At 40.9% G+C, this 19512-nt stretch overlaps 1 protein-coding gene across 7 annotated transcripts in view; it reads right to left on the reverse strand.

Annotated features, from left to right (window-relative positions):
- Positions 1-15245: 15245 nt before the first annotated feature.
- rerea (arginine-glutamic acid dipeptide (RE) repeats a) overlaps positions 15246-19512 on the reverse strand; it is a 399886-nt gene continuing 395619 nt past the window's right edge. For all 7 annotated transcript variants that reach the window (XM_067970328.1, XM_067970329.1, XM_067970324.1 and 4 more), the window contains one exon: positions 15246-17626. In XM_067970328.1, the coding sequence (XP_067826429.1) occupies positions 17593-17626 (34 nt within the window). In that variant the 3' untranslated portion in view covers positions 15246-17592. The remainder of the gene's footprint in view (positions 17627-19512) is intronic.

Genomic DNA, 19512 nt, shown 5'->3' on the forward strand with positions numbered 1-19512 from the left:
CTTCCTGTATGCAGTTTATCATGATTGAAGTGGCACATGGTGAATAAAGGCAACACCAGAGCCAGACTGCTCACATCCACCATTATGTCATCAACTATGTCTATTGATCCTGGCGATGTCCTTGAAGAACTGACTCTGCTGGCTGCATATAAGCATGGAGCCAGTTTCATATCTGAACCACCTGCTATTAGGACAGCTGCAGTCAAGATGCACCATAGGAACAGCACTGTTGGTGAAAATTAGGATCATCTCCGCCCTGAACTTTTTTTCCCACACCTGATTGACATCATACAATAATGCTCTCTGAGTATGGTGCCCTGGAGGGCCAAACAGGTTAATACTCTTCACACCTATCTCATGCAATAAAACCTCCACTTTGCCAGCCACTAAACAGGGAGTTCAGGTACTGCACTGCTCTTTTACTTGCTCACAGACTCCATTTACTGCCTCCCAGATTTATTTTGCCAGCTACATTTTGCATTCAAAACATTTTGGGAGGGCTGAACTATATAAAAGAAAATGGTTCAAGCCTTTCTAAAGGCTGCTTTTTTTTTTTGCAACCATTACCTTCAATTTTCCAGTGCAATTCCCTGTTCTGTCCTTAGATAAGCTCCCAGTACTAGTCCCAATATGGGATATGAATAAATAATGCAGCCCATTCCTGGGAAATCCTGGAACATAAGTTCTCCTGGAACCCAGTGAACATTAAGCTTGCTCTGCAGATGTTTCATTGGTTTCTGTGGAAAATCTAGCCTTGAATATTTTTTTTTTGTATTTCATGGCATAGATGTTATTACATTATTCGGTGGAACCTCCACCAAGATAGACGATGTAGATAAAGATTCAAGTGTGTGGCTCTGACCATGACTTAGCTACGATTTATTGCTCATGTTCTACACCAATCCAGTGGCAATGCTTCATGTACCACCTCTTGCCTATAGAACTCATGGGTTATTGAAAAGAATAGAAAAGCCTGAAGGATTTGTGCCAGGCTATCAGTGGGCAAGCTTGGATTGTTGTAAAACCCCAACCTGTTCCACAGGTCCACTATTCTCTGGGAATAGAAGAAATTCCTAACATCTAACCCTAGTTCTGCCCTTACGTAACTTGAGTGTGTGACCCTTGGTCCTCCTTAGCCTATTTAGTTGAAACAATTTGTCCACAGAAACACAATCTAATTCCTTCATCATCTTATAAACTTGAGATGAATGGAAATTGATGGAAACATGGATTTAAACTTTATATGTGCCCTCCTCCCAAAGACTCCATGGGATGTACCTATGTGGCATACAAAGACAAAATGCTTGGACATTCCTGCACTATACCCAATCCTAAAATAGTTAATTAAAAAAACCCTCCCTTGTATTACAGTCACATTCATTCTTTTTGCAACTGTTTTCCAGGGGTTTCCAATTAAAATGAAAAATGTCAGTACTTAGCTATACTGTAAATAGTGCTGTATGTTAAAACACCTCTATTATTTTCTACTGGCAAGTATTCATAAATTCAGCATAGAAAAAAATAACACAATGCTTTCTTGTGTCCATTTTTCCTAATTAAAAAAAATCTTCCCTCATCACTTTCTTTGACATCGATTTTGTTCAATGTTTTTCACCTGCCAAAATCCAGCGGTGAGTCAACACTGATGCAGATGCAGAACATGAAGATGGATAACACTGGCTAAAAAGGATTTTGCTTAAAATAATGTATTTATCAAGTTTTACATCAATGTCTGCTTTAAGGATATGACTCACTATATTTTATATCAGCAATTGACATTTTTTTTTCAAAAGATGTTTCATAAATCTTTTAAATTGATGAGCTTAATCTATTTAAAGGAAAATCTAGAAAATGTGATCTTTTTTTCTATATTTGTTTTCTTACAACTTCATTCCTCCCCCCGCCCTCTCCTGAAAATGGTGATCAGTGGGAGAAAACATGATGCAATGTTTTCACCAAACACACAACCTTAGATTACCTGCTGCCTGTCATCTTTCGACCAACCTTGGACTCCATCATTTCTGCCGAGCTTACTTTCCTCAACCAGATACTGGTTACCAGCCCCCGGTGCCCACACCAGCCATGGACCGCCATTTATTAGATGCTGAGAGGTAGTTTCTTCTGGTTGGAGAGTCTAGAACTAGGCGGCATGGTCGCAGGAAAAGGGGTCTGCCATTTAGGACTGAGATGAGGAGGAATTTCCTCACTCAAAGGGTTGTGAATCTTTGGAATTCTGTACCCAAGAGGGGTACCACAGATGCTGCGTCATTGAGTATATTCAAGGCTGAGACAGATAGGACTCTAGGGGAATCAAGGGATATGGGGATCAGACGGGAAAGTGGAGTTGAGGTCGAAGATCAGCCGTGATCTGATTGAATGGCAGAGCAGGCTCGAGGGGCCGGATGGCCTACTCCTGCTCCTATTTCTTATGTTCTTTAGGGCCTCTTCAGCTGCCTCTGGCTGACCCAAGGCTTCTGATAAGCATTTCCTAAGCCTTTACGTGACAGAACGTTCTTAGGCATGTTTCGGACTCCTTTGTATCTGTAGAAATGTGTCTTGGGCAGTAGTGTGATACGCCGCCCGTTATATGCTCGGACTGATATTCCGTTCCGTTGTTTTGTGCTCCTGCCCACGATGGATTTTTACCCCATTGTGTCTACTCGCTTGCATGCATTAGCTGTCTCTTGCTCCTCTCGACTCTCAACTCCCATCTCTTCCTGCCTCTGCCACCCATAGTTCTACCCCCTTTTCTCTAGTTTTCAGCAACGAGCCCCTCTTGGTTTCTTACCCACTTGATGCTACTGCCCTGTTACTCCAGGCTTGAGTACCTCTTGCAAATGCCTATGCCTCTCCTCTGCTGCACTTTTGGCATTATCTGCCATGCCTACCATGCCACCATTCAGTGTCTCCCTTCGAGGAGTTTCATCATTGTGAACATCCTGCCCAGCTCAATCTTCTGTGGTAAATCTCTCCAACCTCCTTTCCTTTTCTCCACTGCTCCCAGTTTCCCTAGCAGTTCCCCAACACAGCATATTCACTCCCTTGTGAACTAGGAACTCCCTATCTACAGGCTCGGTCTGCAGTCAATTCATAACTATTGTTAAAATTCAATCTCGGGATGTGGGTGCCACTGGCAAGGCCTGAATTTATGGTTAATCCATAGTTGCCCTGTACAACTGAGTGGCTTGCTAGACCATTTCAGAAGGCAGTTAAGAGTCAACCTCATTGGTGGGGGGCTGGAGTCACATATAGGTCATAACAGGCATGGGCAGCAAGTTCCCTTCCATACAGGACATTAATGAACCAGTTGGGTTTTTACGACAATCCGACAGCTCTATGGTCACTTTTATTGATATTGACTTCTTATTTCAATTCAAATTCTCAAACTGCCATGGTGGGATTTTAATTTATGTCCTCTGGATTTTTAGTCCAGGCCTCTGGATTACTAGTCCAGTAATATAACCACTACACTACTGTCTTGGGCTGGATGGAAATCTGGCTCACCAATGGTTGCCTTCTTCCCCTGTCCGACTACACTTTCCATCATGCTCGCCACACAGACTAGCATGATGATAGCGTGGCCAAGTCCCATCTGGGCTTCTCCCCTCTGGAACTTCATCCTTAAATCTCTTCATCTTTCCACTTCCCTCCCCACCTTTAAACACTTTCTCAAAACCTATCTTTTCGACCAAGCTTTCAACCAACTTACCTAATTCTTCTACAACCTTTCTGTTCATTCTCTACTATGTGAAATACCCCTTGACATTTCATCACGATGGTATGCAAATGCAAGTTGCCATGGTACTGAATCATATTGATCTCAGCCAGAGAAGCACTGGGGTCTTTGGTGCCTCCAACTTGCATTGATACAGCGCCTTTAACATAGTAAAACATCACAAGGCGCTTCCCAGGAGGGTAATCAGACAAAAATTGACATCGAGCTACATAAGGAAACATTAGGACAGGTGACCAAAAGCTCGGTCAAAGAGGTAGGTTTTAAGGAATGTCTTAAAGGAGGAGAGGTTGAGAGGTGGAGAGGTTTAGGGAGGGAATTCCAGAGCTTAGGGCAAGGCTGAAGGCATGGGCATCATTGGTGGGGCAATTAAAATCGGGGATGCACAAGAGGCCTGAATTGGAGGAACGCAGAGATCTCGGAGGGTTGTAAGCTGGAGGAGGTTACAGAAATAGGGAAGAGCGAGGGCATGAAGGGATTTGAACACAAGGATGAGAATTTTGAATTTGAGGCGTTGGTGGACTGGGAGCCAACGTGGGTCAGCGAGCACAGGGCAGGGGTGATGGGTGAACGGGACTTGGTGCGAGTCCTCTCCCAGCTAGGAGAGAGGGGAAAAAAAATTAACCAGGGTTCTCACACCTGGTCGTCCTCTTGTGACCACTGCTGGAAAGTGTGTGCCTGCATGTACACACACATCACGAGAGGACAGGGTTGTGCTTGTTATACTTCCACAGGCACTGTCAAGACTTGCACACAAAGAACAGCTAGTTGGGCAAAGTACCAGAGGGCTGCCAGTCTCCGTAGAATTGTATCCCAGCATGCCTCTCTGCTTTCTGGAGAGAAGGGGAGAAGTGGGAACTTGGATTGTGTACAAACAGGAATAAATATTTTACGTTCAAAGCATTCCTTCCCTGTGACACTTGCCTTCAAATCAGCTACTTTTTATTTGAAGTTAAATAAGATATGTAAAATCTAGGTAAGTCTGTGTGAAAATTCTATTTAATTGAAGGAGGTGAGCTATTATTGACCTGGCCAATATCTATCCCTCAACCAACACCACTAAAAAAAGATTGTATGGTCATTATCACATTGCTGTTTGTGGGACCTTGCTGTGCGCAAATTGGCTGCCGCATTTCCCTACATTAAAACAGTGACTACACTTCAAAAGTACTCCATTGGCTGTAAAGTGCTTTGGGATGTCCTGAAAGCGTTATGTAAATTTAAGTCTTTCTTTTACAAGGCTACAATGTAATGTAATGAAAAACAGGTATTTCAAACTTGATGTAAATTAAATTTATTTCTGGACTTAATGAAAATGATATCCGTGTTTTCTACTAAATTTAACATTTTATAATATCGAGCTCTGAATCTTGTTTTGAAGACTTGAAACAAAAAGCCTGAATGGTTTAGCAGCTGATGGATTGCCCAGAGAGTGATTTATAATTGCAGCACAACATTAACACTAGCAAAGAAAATTCATGTCCTGTGAGCAACTTCTAAATTAAGTCTCTTTTACAAGTCATTCACATCGGAATTGAACTCCTGTGGGTCTGCCAGTACTGAGGATGCCGTGTAAGCAGTTCATTTAAGGAATAATAGACCAATATTTTATTATAGTGGCTCTATTAATTCCCCACGGCCATTTTGTAAACCTTGCAAATAGTCCACTGCAAAAAAGATTCACACTAGAATCTGTATAAAAATGTAAAATTTGTGTAAAATTACTACTTCAAAGTCATTAACCTAATTTCAAACACATATTAAAATGAAAACTGACAGTACAATGGTTCTGAGTGCATGAGTTCTTTAAAATAAATGATTTAAAGCTCACATGAAACACCCAAAAGCAACAAACTCCTCCATAATGTGTAATAAAATTGTTCATGCTTATGTTTTCTCAGCAATAATCTCCAACAGTGAATCAAACTCAAAACCACGTATATAATGGCTGCTTTTTGATCCTTAAGGTATACCCTTCATTATCATTCCACTGAATTCCTCCCTTGGTATGAATTTCTTGATCAATTACTTTGAAGTTTCACATACTACATGGGACACAAAAAAATGGATGCAGCAAAGCATGAAATGACTGGATGCATCCTAGGAAAGGCTTCTTAAATCACTGTCAGTTTGGCTCAATTGGTAGCATACTTGTCTCTGATTGAGAAAGTTAAGAAATCCCTCATTGCGACACTTCAGTGCAGTGTTGAGGGAGTTCTACATCATTGGACTGTGCTGCCTGTCCTTCTCAGGTGGATGTTAAAGGTCCGATGACACCATTCAAAGAGCAGGGGAGTTCTCCTAGTGTCTTGGACAACTTCTTTCCTTCAACCAACGCCAATTGTAGAATTTCATTTCATTGCTGTTCCGTGGACTTTGTTTTATACAATAATAGCTGCCAAATTTGCCAACCAAGCAATGGTGACTGCACTTCGAAGTAATTCATCACTTGAAGATGTCCTAAGAGACGTGATAAGACACTGTACAAACACAATTCTTTCTTTCTTGCTTCACCACTCATGTTAACCTATTTAAAACTTTTCTGGATGGCATTTTAAAAAAAACGATCACTTTCAAGAATTCCAGATGGAATGCGTAAACTCAGTAATATCATTCCCATGTGGAATATTTGTCTCCTAATAAAGGCCCATTCCAAATTAAAGCAATGCATTCTTTCAAATTTCATCTATCTGTAATATTACAATATAAACCAAACACTGTTCTATTATTTAGCCTCTAGCTTTTCCCGTCTCATATGCATCCTCATTAAGGCAAAACAGCAATGGTCCTTTCTGCAACTTCTCTGTTTTGAATTTATTATTTATAGCTATACTGAATCTTTAGCTATTCCCTGTTATTCAACAAAATTTACATTTTTTTTAGCTTTAAGGTCTGTTTGCCTTCCATCTCTGTAACTAAGTCAGTCGAAGCTCCAAAAAAAAGTATTAAATAATACTAAATTTCTAACACTGTGACTCAGTGCTACTTGTTTCAAGGAAGGCACTGATGTGGAAAGGATGTGCTTCTACTATGGTTTTCAAGTTTTTAATTTTTACATTAAAAAGTGCTTTCTGGTTCATTTTTAAAACTTTATTTTAACTCCACAATTGATGGATTTTTAATCTAAATTTAATCTAAAAAAATTATTGGGGAGAAAGAAGCGATATTTTGGTTTATTCATATTGGGCAGACTAGTTGACTATCAATTTCCCAAAGGCCATTTCAACAGTCACTCTTTGCCCCTGTAAGAGGTACTTCCCTCCCTCTGACCATTTCCCCTGATTCATAGGAACAGGAGTAGGCCATTCAGCCGCTTGACCGGTTCCAGCATTCGATTAGATCATGGCTGATCTATATCTCAACTCCATCTACCCGCCTTGGTTCTGTAGCCCTTAATACCCTTGCCTAACAAAAATCTATTAATCTCAGTTTTTGAAGTTTTCAATTGACCCCCAGCCTCAACAGCTTTTTGGAGGATGAGTTTCAGATTTCCACTACCCTTGAAGAAGTGCTTCCTGACATCACCCCTGAACAGCCTAGTTCTAAATTTTAAGGTTATGCCTCCTTGTTCTGGACACAGAAGCACTCTTTTCCCTCAGTTCATACCACCACTGTCTGCCACGCTCCCAGTTCACACTGGCAGTACCAATGGGCAGTGCTCATTTTCAGTGTCCCAGGTTGTTACAAAGTGCTTGCAACTGTGTACATGATGACTTGATATTTTTGATATACAAAGGAAGATTGTCTGGTAAGAAAAATCTTTTGACTTTGCTGATAATACCAATATAGGAGGCAGAGCAAACAATGAGGAGCAATGCATCCGATGGTTTAGTTACCAGTGCTCTTGCCTTGGAGTCAAGGCTATGGCTTCAAACCCCACTCCAGGAATGGAGTGCATAAAGCTGTGCTGCTGCAGTGCTGCATTGTTGGAAGTGAGCGCCTTCAAATGAGACATTAAACAGAGCCTATGTATGCTCTTCCAATTGTTCAGGTGGATGCGAAAGATCCCATGAGTCAATTTAAAGAAGTGGAGGGCGTTTGATCCAACATTCTGCCCTCAACCACCAGCCACAGATTAACTGGTCATTCAGCTCATTGTACAAAAAACAGCTGTTGTGTTTGCCTACATAACATTTGTCATTGCACTTCAAATTAACTCATTGTGTGCATCGTGCTTTGAGACATGACTGAGAAATGAGATAAGTGGCCATATAAATTTAAGTAAATGATAAATGCAGTTCAATATGCTTGTGTAAATTAATTAATATGGGAGCAAGTAACTAAAAGTTTGCATTAAAGAGAATGATCTAGGGATTATTGCGAACAAACCTATGTTATTAGCTCAGTGCTTAGCTGTAATAAAAAAAACTACAGTACTGATTAACAGAGATAACTTACAAATCAGAAGGATATTATTGCCCTTGAGAAGGTACAGAGCTGAGCCCAGACTTTGGGAATCTAAATTATCAGGGAAGGTAAGAAAAGAGATTGCAAGTTTATCCAATCGAGGTTCTCAAGGTTATGAAGAGAACTGCTTGAGCAAATTATTTGTTATGGTGAAGAGTTCAAATACCAGCTACAATACAAGTTTTCATAAGATATGACAGATTAAGTGTTTGTATCACCCAATAAACTTAGATGGGAGTGAGCCTCTCCTTGTACATAGCTTAAGTTCGCTGTATAAATTAAAAGCAAAGGCAGGCCTTGTGCCCAGAAACTTTAATATGGCCAACAGGCATCAGTATGTCCGGACTGTAATGATACTTTTTGTCCCTGACCTTCAGACTGATTCGACACGCTAATCGAGCCAAGAAGACCATGTTTCAGAGGTGTGAACAACAACCATTCTGTGCACAATTCACTTTAAAACAGATGTTGCCAGAGAGACAGATGAGCAAACAAGTCTAAAACAGATCCTTATTTTCATATTCACATTCAATTCAATGATCTCTGATATGTAGGGTGCTTGCTCACCGTTAACTAAACGCTAAATGGTCTCCTGATGGGGGTGAACACATTGCATCAATTATACTCCAAGGTCTCTCTTGTATTGCTTTTGTTATTCTTTGACGGAATATTCTAGAGGGTCTAAAAATAAAAACACACTATCACAATATCACACTAATTTGAATGATTATTTGGACATAACAATCTCCAGCCAAATCAAAGACAAAATATGACATTTAAGCCCCAGGGCTTAGGAACTGCAGAAGGAAAAGTGAACAATAAAGGAACGGGGCAATATATGGAGCACCACCAGGAACTATATTGAAAGTTTGCACTGCAGCGATGAACAGGTTTGGGGTGCAAGAAATTATATACAGTCTACTGTTGAAATTGCTGGCAGCATGTTCTAAGATCTGGGAGCTCAGCAGTTCATCAATGTGTAAACTTAACTTGTTAAAATTACTGTAAATAAACTCAGTTTGGTGCGAGAAATAAACACATTGGGGTGCATTGGTATTCCCAGCTTCTGGAAACAATGAAAAGTGAAGTAAGAGTGCAGGGTGCACTAGAATCTGTGAGAGTCTTAAGGGCATGAGATATCTGCAGGGGCAGAAATACAAGACTTTAACAAGTAGCCCCAAAGCACAATAGATTGATTAATAGAGACAGTTAGATGCCCATTGAAATCTTTCGTCACCTCAGAAGGCAGGCAAATAATATATGGCCAAACCACCGCAAACAGACTAAATCAGTTGGTCAGATTTATTTACAGATAAAATATATTGGAGCAGAAAGATCAGACGAGCAGCACAAAACTTACATAACACAACTGGAATTAGTCCCAGTGTTTAATATGCTCTTTTCAGAAAGATGTTTCATAGTCTCTTCCCAGTGAGGTCTTGGATGATGTAGTCTCTGACAATATTACGAGATGACTCCTCACAGGAACATAGGAACAGGAGTAGGCCATTTATCCTCTTGAGCCTGTTCGGCCATTCAATGAGATCATGGTGGATCTGTGACCTAACTCCATATACCCGCCTTAGCCCCAAATCGCGCAATACCTTTGGTTAACAAAAATTCAGATTTCTGATTTCAATCTCAGATTCAAAATTAACAATTGCCATTTGCGGAAGAGAGTTCCAAACTTTTACCACCCTTTGCAAGAAATGTATCCTGACTTCTCACCTGAATGGCCTGACTCTGGTTTTAAGATTATGGTCCCCTTGTCCTAGACTCCCCCACCAGCAGAAAAAGCTTCCATCTACCCTATTAATTCCTTCTAAAATCCAAGAAATCTCAATCAAATTAACCTTCTATATTCCAGGGAACACAAGCTTAGTTTATGTAATTGCTCCTTGTAATTTAACCATTGGAGCCCAGGTAACATTCTGGTGAATGTGTGCTGCACTCCTTCCAAGGAGGAACATAATAGGAACAGGACCAGGCCATTCAGCCCCTCAAGCCTCTTCTGTCTTTCAATTAGATCATGGACAATCTGTACCTCAACTCCACTTACCTGCCTTTGTTCCATGTCCCGTGATGCCCTTATCTAACAAATATTTATCGATCTCAGTCTTGAAAATTTCAATGTACCCAGCATTCACCAACATTGCCACAGAACAAAGAATCCTCACACAGAACTCAGAATTATAGCTGGTTAAAGCCATTTAAAAAATACTGGATTTGCCTTAACAATGTAAAATCACATCAAACGAAGGCAGAATTATCTATTTCCATCAAAAGGGAAGACAGGCAGAACTTTTTATACACAGAAAGCAATAGACTAGTAGAATATGTTATCAGGCAAGACCATTGAAGATGTTATTATAAATAGCCTCATAAAGATGTTTTTAAAGGATATAACGAGAAGGCACCTAGGCACAAATTGTCTTGTTCAAGTTCCTACAAGTTTTGGGGCTTTGTTTTCTTCTGTGATCCCAGCTGAACTAGGGCGGGATCGCGGAGGAAAACCTGGCAAAACTGAGTTGCCCAGCTTACCACTGTCTCCCCACCCCGAGCTCCATTTCTCTATTTCACTCCCCCCTCCCTGCCTGATGCATAGAAATGCTGGTGGGGGAGGGAGCCTGCCTTCTGGTCCATTTCCCTCTTGTTCACCCCTCTAATCATTGCTCTCTGGGGCTTTTGGTGAAATGTGGCAGCAGGCCCAGGGTAGTGGTGGAAAAACCCCAAATGTTGTAGATGGATGGAAGCCTTCTTTCCCTCCAATCTGCCCCCACCCCCCCATACACTTACCTTTTTATGCCTTGTTCTTTGCTGAGGCCTACAAAACCAATTGCTTTTTTCATCTTTGGGGCTCTTCTGCCCCTTTAAGGTCCCTTAACGCATCTCCTAGTGCTATAGTGGTGATCCGACTGCAGCACTGCCTCATTTGCCTCTTTGGCACTGGTGGGCTTCTGTCTTTGCCACTGGAATCCCACCAGGAGCCTGCCTGCATGCCAAACGATCAGCCATGATCTTACTGAATGGTTGAGCAGGTTCGAGGGGTCACATGGCCTACTCCTACTCCTATTTCTTATGCTCAGGAAAACAGGTCAAAGTCAGTGGGGTGGGTGGAAGTCCCACCCCATCACTACTCTGGCTCAGAGAGGTGCATTTTCCCACTCTGCCTTTGGAGAGGTACAGGTGCAAAAGCCCAGGGTAGTGGTGGAAAAAGGCCATGAATGCCCAGTTCGGGTTACAAGAAGATAATATTGTTGCGCCCTTGGGCTATATTATCGTGCAAGCAGATATAAGGCTCAGTAAATCAGCTCCCATAAAAGTAAGATCCTCAAACTGTTTAAGAGAGTGACTGATGTCACTGAAGCTGAGAAGTTATAATTTCACTATCAACATTTTAAGAATTCTCCAAGATACCTTAAGCTCTAGTTCTCATCAGAAAAATGCACAAAAATTCTGTAAAATCAGCTGCAATTGCCCCAAAAATCAAAATTACTAAAAATCTCTCAGGTTTTTTCCATGACTGTTCTCATGCTTTTAGCTAGTACCAAAATGTTGAAAGCATTAGTTTTACTGCACGCTAGTGTCTCTCGTATGGGGAGTGCTGATCATTCTTTAGGTCCCTACAAAATTTTAGTGCTACTCAAATCCTAAATTGGGTTATTTCATTCAACTAAAACTAACATCCTGATGCATTTATAGGCTTGACTTACTCACTGGTACTAATCATAGTAATAACCCAATTTAGGATTTGGGTAGCACTATTCATACTTTGTTTTTGAGGGGTAGAATGTTTTGATTGCAGTTCACAAGAGACTACTGTAATTCTACCATTGAACTACTGATTACAAATACTGTATATAAGCTTAACCACATACTTAGTATTCCCACTGTGACCCAAACCTGATATTCTTGTCTTTTGCATGTTTACTTCTTCTACCATGGCATCACACCCTCCATTATCACTCATCCGTTTATGGTATATTCACGTGCAGGGAATCATCACCACTAGCGGCTTTGAGGAGGTTGTTGGTGGAATGAGCATTGACCAACAGAGGTCATTCTTAATTGTTTTTCATTCCATTTTCACCATTAAACAAAGTATCATGTAATGTGAGTGCTGAATACCACGGGGGTAATTTTCACCATCACTGCCTGGGTGGTAATTTGGCAGAGTGGATCTCCTGCCCATTGTAGAACCCACCCAATTTTCAACCAATCGTTGGGACACAAATCGGGTGGGTTCAACAAATGGGCTATCAGCTCCTCCACAGTACTACCCAGGCAGTGAGGATGAAAATTACCCCCCATATCAATACATCAGTAGTTGAAATGAGGTGTACAGTAAAACCTCATTTAACTGAAATGTTTGGAGGCATGAAAACAAGTTTTAATGAATGAGCAGCCTTCTGCAAATATATTGTTTCCTTTCTGCAAAAAAAATCTGTACACCCAACACATGTAGATACTTAAAATGCTGTCTTACCAAACGACTTACAATAATAACTATTAATTTAATCTTATGTTTTTAAAAAATAGTGCAGAACTTTTGTTTTTCGCTCAACTCCATGTTTGAACCTCTCCACTCAGGTTTCCTCCCCTGCAACAGCACTGAAACAGCCCTAATGTCACAAATGACATCCTGTGAGACTCTGGTGCACTATCCCTCCTTGTCCATCTCAACCTCTCTGTAGCCTTTGACAGGGATGACCACACCATCCTCCTCCATTGCCTCTCATCCGTTGTCCAGCTGAGGGGGACTGCCCTCCCCACTTTCAACTTTTACATATCCAGAGAATCTCCTGCAATTGCTTCTCTTCCCGCTCCCTCACTATTACCTTTGGAGTCACCCAAGGATCTATCCTTGGCCCCCTCCTTTTCTCATCTATATGCTGCCCCTCGGTGACAATATTCGAAGACATGACATCAGATTTTGCATGTACATTGATGACACCCAGCTTTACCCCACCACCACCTCTCTCGACCCTTCCACTGCCCGTGTTGTCAGGCTGCTTGTCCGACATCCAGTCCGGGATGAAACGCAATTTCCTCTAATTAAATATTGGGAAGATCGTAGCCATTGTCTACAGTCTCCATTACAAACTCCGTTCCCTCACCACCGATTCCATCTCCCCTCTCTGACCACTGTCTCAGGCTGAACCAGATTGTTTGCAATCTCGTGTCCTGTTTGACTCTGAGCTGAGCTTCCAACCCCATTTCTTCTGCATTGCAAAGATCGCCTATGTCCACCTCTGCAGCATTGTCCACCTCCGCCCATCTGCTGCTGAAGCCCTCATCCATGTTTCTGTTACCAACGGATTAGACTATTCCAATGATCTCACGGCTGGATTCCCATCATCCACCTTGAGCTCATCCAAAACACGCTGCCTGTAATCCATCCTGCACTCCCAGCTCACTCATCACCACTGTACTTGCTGACCTACATTGATTTCCAGTCCACCAATTCCACAATTTTAAAATTCTAACTTGTGTTCAAATCCCTCCATGGTATCGTTCCTCCCTATCCCGACAATCATCCAAGAACTCTGCGTTCCTCCAACTCTGGCTTCTTGTGCTTCCCGCACTCCCTTCGCCCCACCATTGACGGCCGTGCCTTCAGCCGTCTAGGCTCTAAGCTCTGGAATTCTCTCTCAAATCTCTCCACGTCTCCATCCTCCTTTAAGGCCCTTCTTAAAAACTATCTCTTTGACCAACCTTTTAGTCACCCGTCCTTGTATCTCCTCCTTCAGCTTGGTGTCAGTTGTTGTCTGATCATGCTCCTGTGAAGCATCTTGGGACATTTTCCTACTTTAAAGGCGCTCTATAAATGCGAGTTGTTGTTTGCTTCTTTATATTTTTCTGCAATGTTGCAGCACAAGATTTTGTGGAATCCACGTCTGCTGCCTTCTCTAGCTACATAAAGCATTTTTCAAAACATTTAGCTGTTTCAGAATCACCTGGTAGACTAATGGAGTGCTCATTGTGCTTATCAGCATAGTCTGTAACTTTGCACTACTGACAAAATCCTATGCTCATTTAGATTACTCTATCCTACATCATGTTCACCACTCCTCAATGTAACATAAGTTGATTTGTCGCTCAACTTTTAAAAATTAATGGTGGTTACTAAACTGGCCGTATCTGGGTTGTTTCCAGTGCTGTTTTGGGACACTGAATAATACAGCACTGAAGGAGGCCATTCGGCCAATAATGCCAGTGCCGACTCTTTGAAAGAGGTATCCAATTAGTCCCACTCCCCTGCTCTTCCCCCATGGCCCTGTAAATGTCCCTTTCTAAGTATTTATCCAATTCCATTTTGAAAGTTACTATTGAATCTACTTCCACCACCCTTTCAGGCAGTGTATTCCAGATCATAACACCTTACTGCATAAAAAATTTTCTCCTCTCTGGTTCTTTTGACAATTATCTTAAATCTGGGTCATCCGGTTCCCGACCTATGCCAGTGGAAACAGTTTCTCCTTATTTACTCCATCAAACCCCTTCATAATAGAACCATAAATGCACGGTGAACTGTCAAACTATGTTCCCCAATGAGTCTTAGCATGGGATAAACAAACACTTCCCCCATCCCCATTTAAACCGTCTCCTCTCCTGAATGCTGAGATATAGCTTCCCATTTATCTTAAATGGTGTAAAATAGGAGAGAGGAATTTCAGATGAACGTGTTAAGGTGTTTGCCTGCTCCCACCCCATGATTTAATTTCAGGACCCAGGTACCACAAAGGACAGGAATGTCAAGTCTTCAGTTTAAGAAACTTAAAGCGACAATATAATGTTAGCAGGACAAAATTCTGCCCACTGGTTGAATGAAGAGTACATTCTCTGTTGGTATATCCAGAGCCATCCAAGTCTGATCAATCAAGGGCAAGGTCATTCAATCCTCAGATATAACCATTCTGAAAGAAAAACTTTTAATGATTAAGTTACAGAACTTACCAAGCATAAAAAGGCTTCCAAGGCCACTTTATATTTAAAAAAACTAACCATTTTGACTAGTGCATCCACCATCACATTGGAGAACAACGAGAAGTGAGCTGGCACATCGACTCTCCGATAATTGTGCAGTCAAATGAAAACATGAATGTTGCAGCGCTGTTTGGTTTATTTAAGTCACAAATATTTCAAAAATTACAAAATACTCAAATGGAGAAAACACAGGACTCACAATCTTTGCTTCTACTTTTTGTTTACATTGTGTTATCCCATGGCAAACTACTATTATATACATTAAGCTTCAAGATATATATAAATTTAGCATCAGAATGTACATTCTGCTAATGCTGCAGTGAAATAAGAAGCTGGACCATTGACAACATTAAACATTATACTTCTGAAAACACAAAAGCAAAATTAAAACTGAACCTTTGTGTCACTATCCAGGGTGTGAGCACACCATGTAGTTCTTTCTTTTAATTAAACACGGTCCTATGACAGTGAACACCACATAACAGTCTACAATGGCAAATATACAGTCCTTGATAAAATCAAGGGGAAAGACAGATACGCACCATCTGGAAACCAGTCACCCAGTGCAGACATCAGCCAGACTCTCTGCATTCAGCTTCTGACAACATGTGATAGTTTAGTCAATAAAATGTAAAGCTTAAACTTGCAAAAACCTTTTAAGGATGATATTTTCGGTTGTTTAAAGATATAGAAACGTGATTGACAAAAGCAAGATCAGTAACCCCCTGCTCTAAAATTAATCCTACTTCACTGACAAGACTTCAGCTGTTTGCTGGTATCTCACATACCCAAACTGCTGACACCAGACACTGGTGCATCATGGTTAAGTATGACTATTTTTCACTACTTTTAAGTAAAAATGAGTATAAATTTCCACAAGGTAATTAAGAGCCCAAAACTAAAATGGCTGCTATGATATATATTATAAAAGGAACTTCAAACTGAATGTTTTTGACTGGCTATCATCATCCTTCAGTGGTACACCTTTTCAGAACATTTATCCCAGAAATAAAAGGTTCTTTCTCAGAGTTCAGTAAGCACAATCACAGGCCTCTGTTCCAACTCTTTGTTTTAACACAAAAGGTTACTCTCCTCTTGGAAGCTTTGCCATTAAGAGAGAAACGTACATATGCGTACGACATACTTCTATAGTTAAGAGGACTGAGCTGCTCAAATGCTCATCAACGTTTTGCTGTTAACTGACACGCTAATGACGGGTGTGGGGTTACAGTAAAGAATAATGACAACAGCTCAGGTTATATTTTTGGTCCTTTTTTCAGTTTCCCCAAACTTTATAACCCATTTTGTGAAAATGACTTGTGACACTTTAATGTCCATGATTCTGATATCTAATTATGGGATATCCGCCCTCACATAACAAAATAAGTTGGCAAGCAAAAAAATGGCATGATGTCACAGGTACGTGCAATACTTTAATGAGTATTTAATGAAAGCAAAGATGCTGGAAGTTAGGTTAAACGCATCAAATATAAAAATTAGCTTATTTGTTCCTTATAATGAGTTAATTTTAAAAAATATTAAATCATAGAATTCTCACTATAAAATGGAGATAAAATATTCAACCATCTCTTAAATATTTTGGATACTGAAAATGTTTTTAATGGTTAGAATGGAAAGCCTACATTTTTTCATGCTGTTGGCAAGAGATCAGTCTAGTAATAGTCTGCACTGTTGACCAGCATGGTATGGGAAGTCCAAACCTAATGATGGTAAAATACTATTTATGCAGCCTTTTATTATCATTTTAATTAAAATCTATGTTGACGTTTGTCTGGACCACAATCCCTGCAACCTTTTGATGCATGCCACTGCTACTAGACACATTAAAAAACCCACTCCATTTCAGAGGAAACATTACCATACAGCTAACTTCTCCTTTAATTAAAGGAGGTGAAGCTGTTTAAAACACTTAACTTTGCAGTCTGTTATCCAATTAGAAATCCACAACTAATCTTTTACGTACAAGGTTAATTTTCTTTATTTACAAACTCAAAAGCCATGCCACAGATTTGACTTTTCTTAAAAATTATGAGGATATCCTACATATTATTTAAGGAATCATAAAATGTACTATCGTACTTATACTCAGAACTTATTCTGTTTGCTTTTTTTTGTTTTAGTTAGGTCGTATTGTGCAGTGACTGTTTGGACCTCCGTTTAGTACCAATACAAGAACAGCTGGAAACACTGCTCAGTGTGCATTTCCGGCTATCATGTTATAGAATACAATGTCGTGCAAAGATCCACAGCTAGCGTTGAATGATCCCCTCCACAGATGAATATTACAAAATAAAATCATACAATCCTTCTTTTGGTGGGGGGGGGGGAAAAATCTTTTCAATAAGATCTCCTTTTTTCATTCTTGCAGGATGTCAGAGCTCCTTCCAAAGTACTGGTTGAACAACCCTTGCCCCTGCGAACGAGACCTTCACACGATTCAGGATTTAAAGTGGCTTGTCACTCTCTTTTTTCAGCCGACTGCAAGAGAAACAGAAGTGTACTATTGAAAATAAACTCTTTTGGATGCTTTTTTATACCTTCAAATATATTAGGTTAAAATGAGAATGCACAGAATCATAGAAGTTACAACATGGAAACAGGCCCTTCGGCCCAACATGTCCATGTCGCCCAGTTTATACCACTAAGCTAGACCCAATTGCCTGCACTTGGCCCATATCCCTCTATACCCATCTTACCCATGTAACTGTCCAAATGCTTTTTAAAAGACAAAATTGTACCCGCCTCTACTACTGCCTCTGGCAGCTCGTTCCAGACACTCACCACCCTTTGAGTGAAAAAATTGCCCCTCTGGACCCTTTTGTATCTCTCCCCTCTCACCTTAAATCTATGCCCCCTCGTTTTTGACTCCCCTACCTTTGGGAAAAGATTTTGACTATCTACCTTATCTATGCCCCTCATTATTTTATAGACTTCTATAAGATCACCCCTCAACCTCCTACTCTCCAGGGAAAAAAGTCCCAGTCTGTCTAACCTCTCCCTATAAGTCAAACCATCAAGTCCCGGTAGCATCCTAGTAAATCTTTTCTGCACTCTTTCTAGTTTAAGAATATCCTTTCTATAATAGGGTGACCAGAACTGTACACAGTATTCCAAGTGTGGCCTCACCAATGCCCTGTACAACTTCAACAAGACATCCCAACTCCTGCATTCAATGTTCTGACCAATGAAACCAAGCATGCCGAATGCCTTCTTCACCACCCTATCCACCTGTGACTCCACTTTCAAGGAGCTATGAACCTGTACTCCTAGATCTCTTTGTTCTATAACTCTCCCCAACGCCCTACCATTAACGGAGTAGGTCCTGGCTCGATTCGATCTCCCAAAATGCATCACCTCACATTTATCTAAATTAAACTCCATCTGCCATTCATCGGCCCACTGGCCCAATTTATCAAGATCCCGTTGCAATCCTAGATAACCTTCTTCACTGTCCACAATGCCACCAATCTTGGTGTCATCTGCAAACTTACTAACCATGCCTCCTAAATTCTCATCCAAATCATTAATATAAATAACAAATAACAGCGGACCCAGCACCGATCCCTGAGGCACACCGCTGGACACAGGCATCCAGTTTGAAAAACAACCCTCCACAACCACCCTCTGTCTTCTGTCGTCAAGCCAATTTTGTATCCAATTGGCTACCTCACCTTGGATCCCATGAGATTTAACCTTATGTAACAACCTACCATGCGGTACCTTGTCAAAGGCTTTGCTGAAGTCCATGTAGACCACGTCTACTGCACAGCCCTCATCTATCTTCTTGATTACCCCTTCAAAAAACTCAATCAAATTCGTGAGACCTGATTTTCCTCTCACAAAACCATGCTGACTGTTCCTAATTAGTCCCTGCCTCTCCAAATGCCTGTAGATCCTGTCCCTCAGAATACCCTCTAACAACTTACCCACTACAGATGTCAGGCTCACCGGTCTGTAGTTCCCAGGCTTTTCCCTGCCGCCCTTCTTAAACAAAGGCACAACATTTGCTACCCTCCAATCTTCAGGCACCTCACCTGTAGCGGTGGATGATTCAAATATCTCTGCTAGGGGACCCGCAATTGTTTTACTCACTTACCTGTGCTAAAAATGTAGACTGGGTAAATATAGAGCTCTATCAGATTTAATAAAAGTTGGACAACAGTACTTTTTCAAAAAAATTGTCCTGACATGCAGGTTTCATTTCGTCCATGATGGATTAGATAAGCTCTATAGGCCAGGTTCGACAGTACATACATTTCAACAGAAAAGTTAATTATCCACAATTTCACTAAGACACATCCACTGAATATAATGATGCAATTTTCACACCATAACAAGACCAGAACGCCACTTGTTCCATGCAC

The sequence above is a fragment of the Heptranchias perlo genome, chromosome 32, assembly GCF_035084215.1.
Source record: "Heptranchias perlo isolate sHepPer1 chromosome 32, sHepPer1.hap1, whole genome shotgun sequence".
NCBI classification, from domain to species: Eukaryota; Metazoa; Chordata; class Chondrichthyes; order Hexanchiformes; family Hexanchidae; genus Heptranchias; species Heptranchias perlo.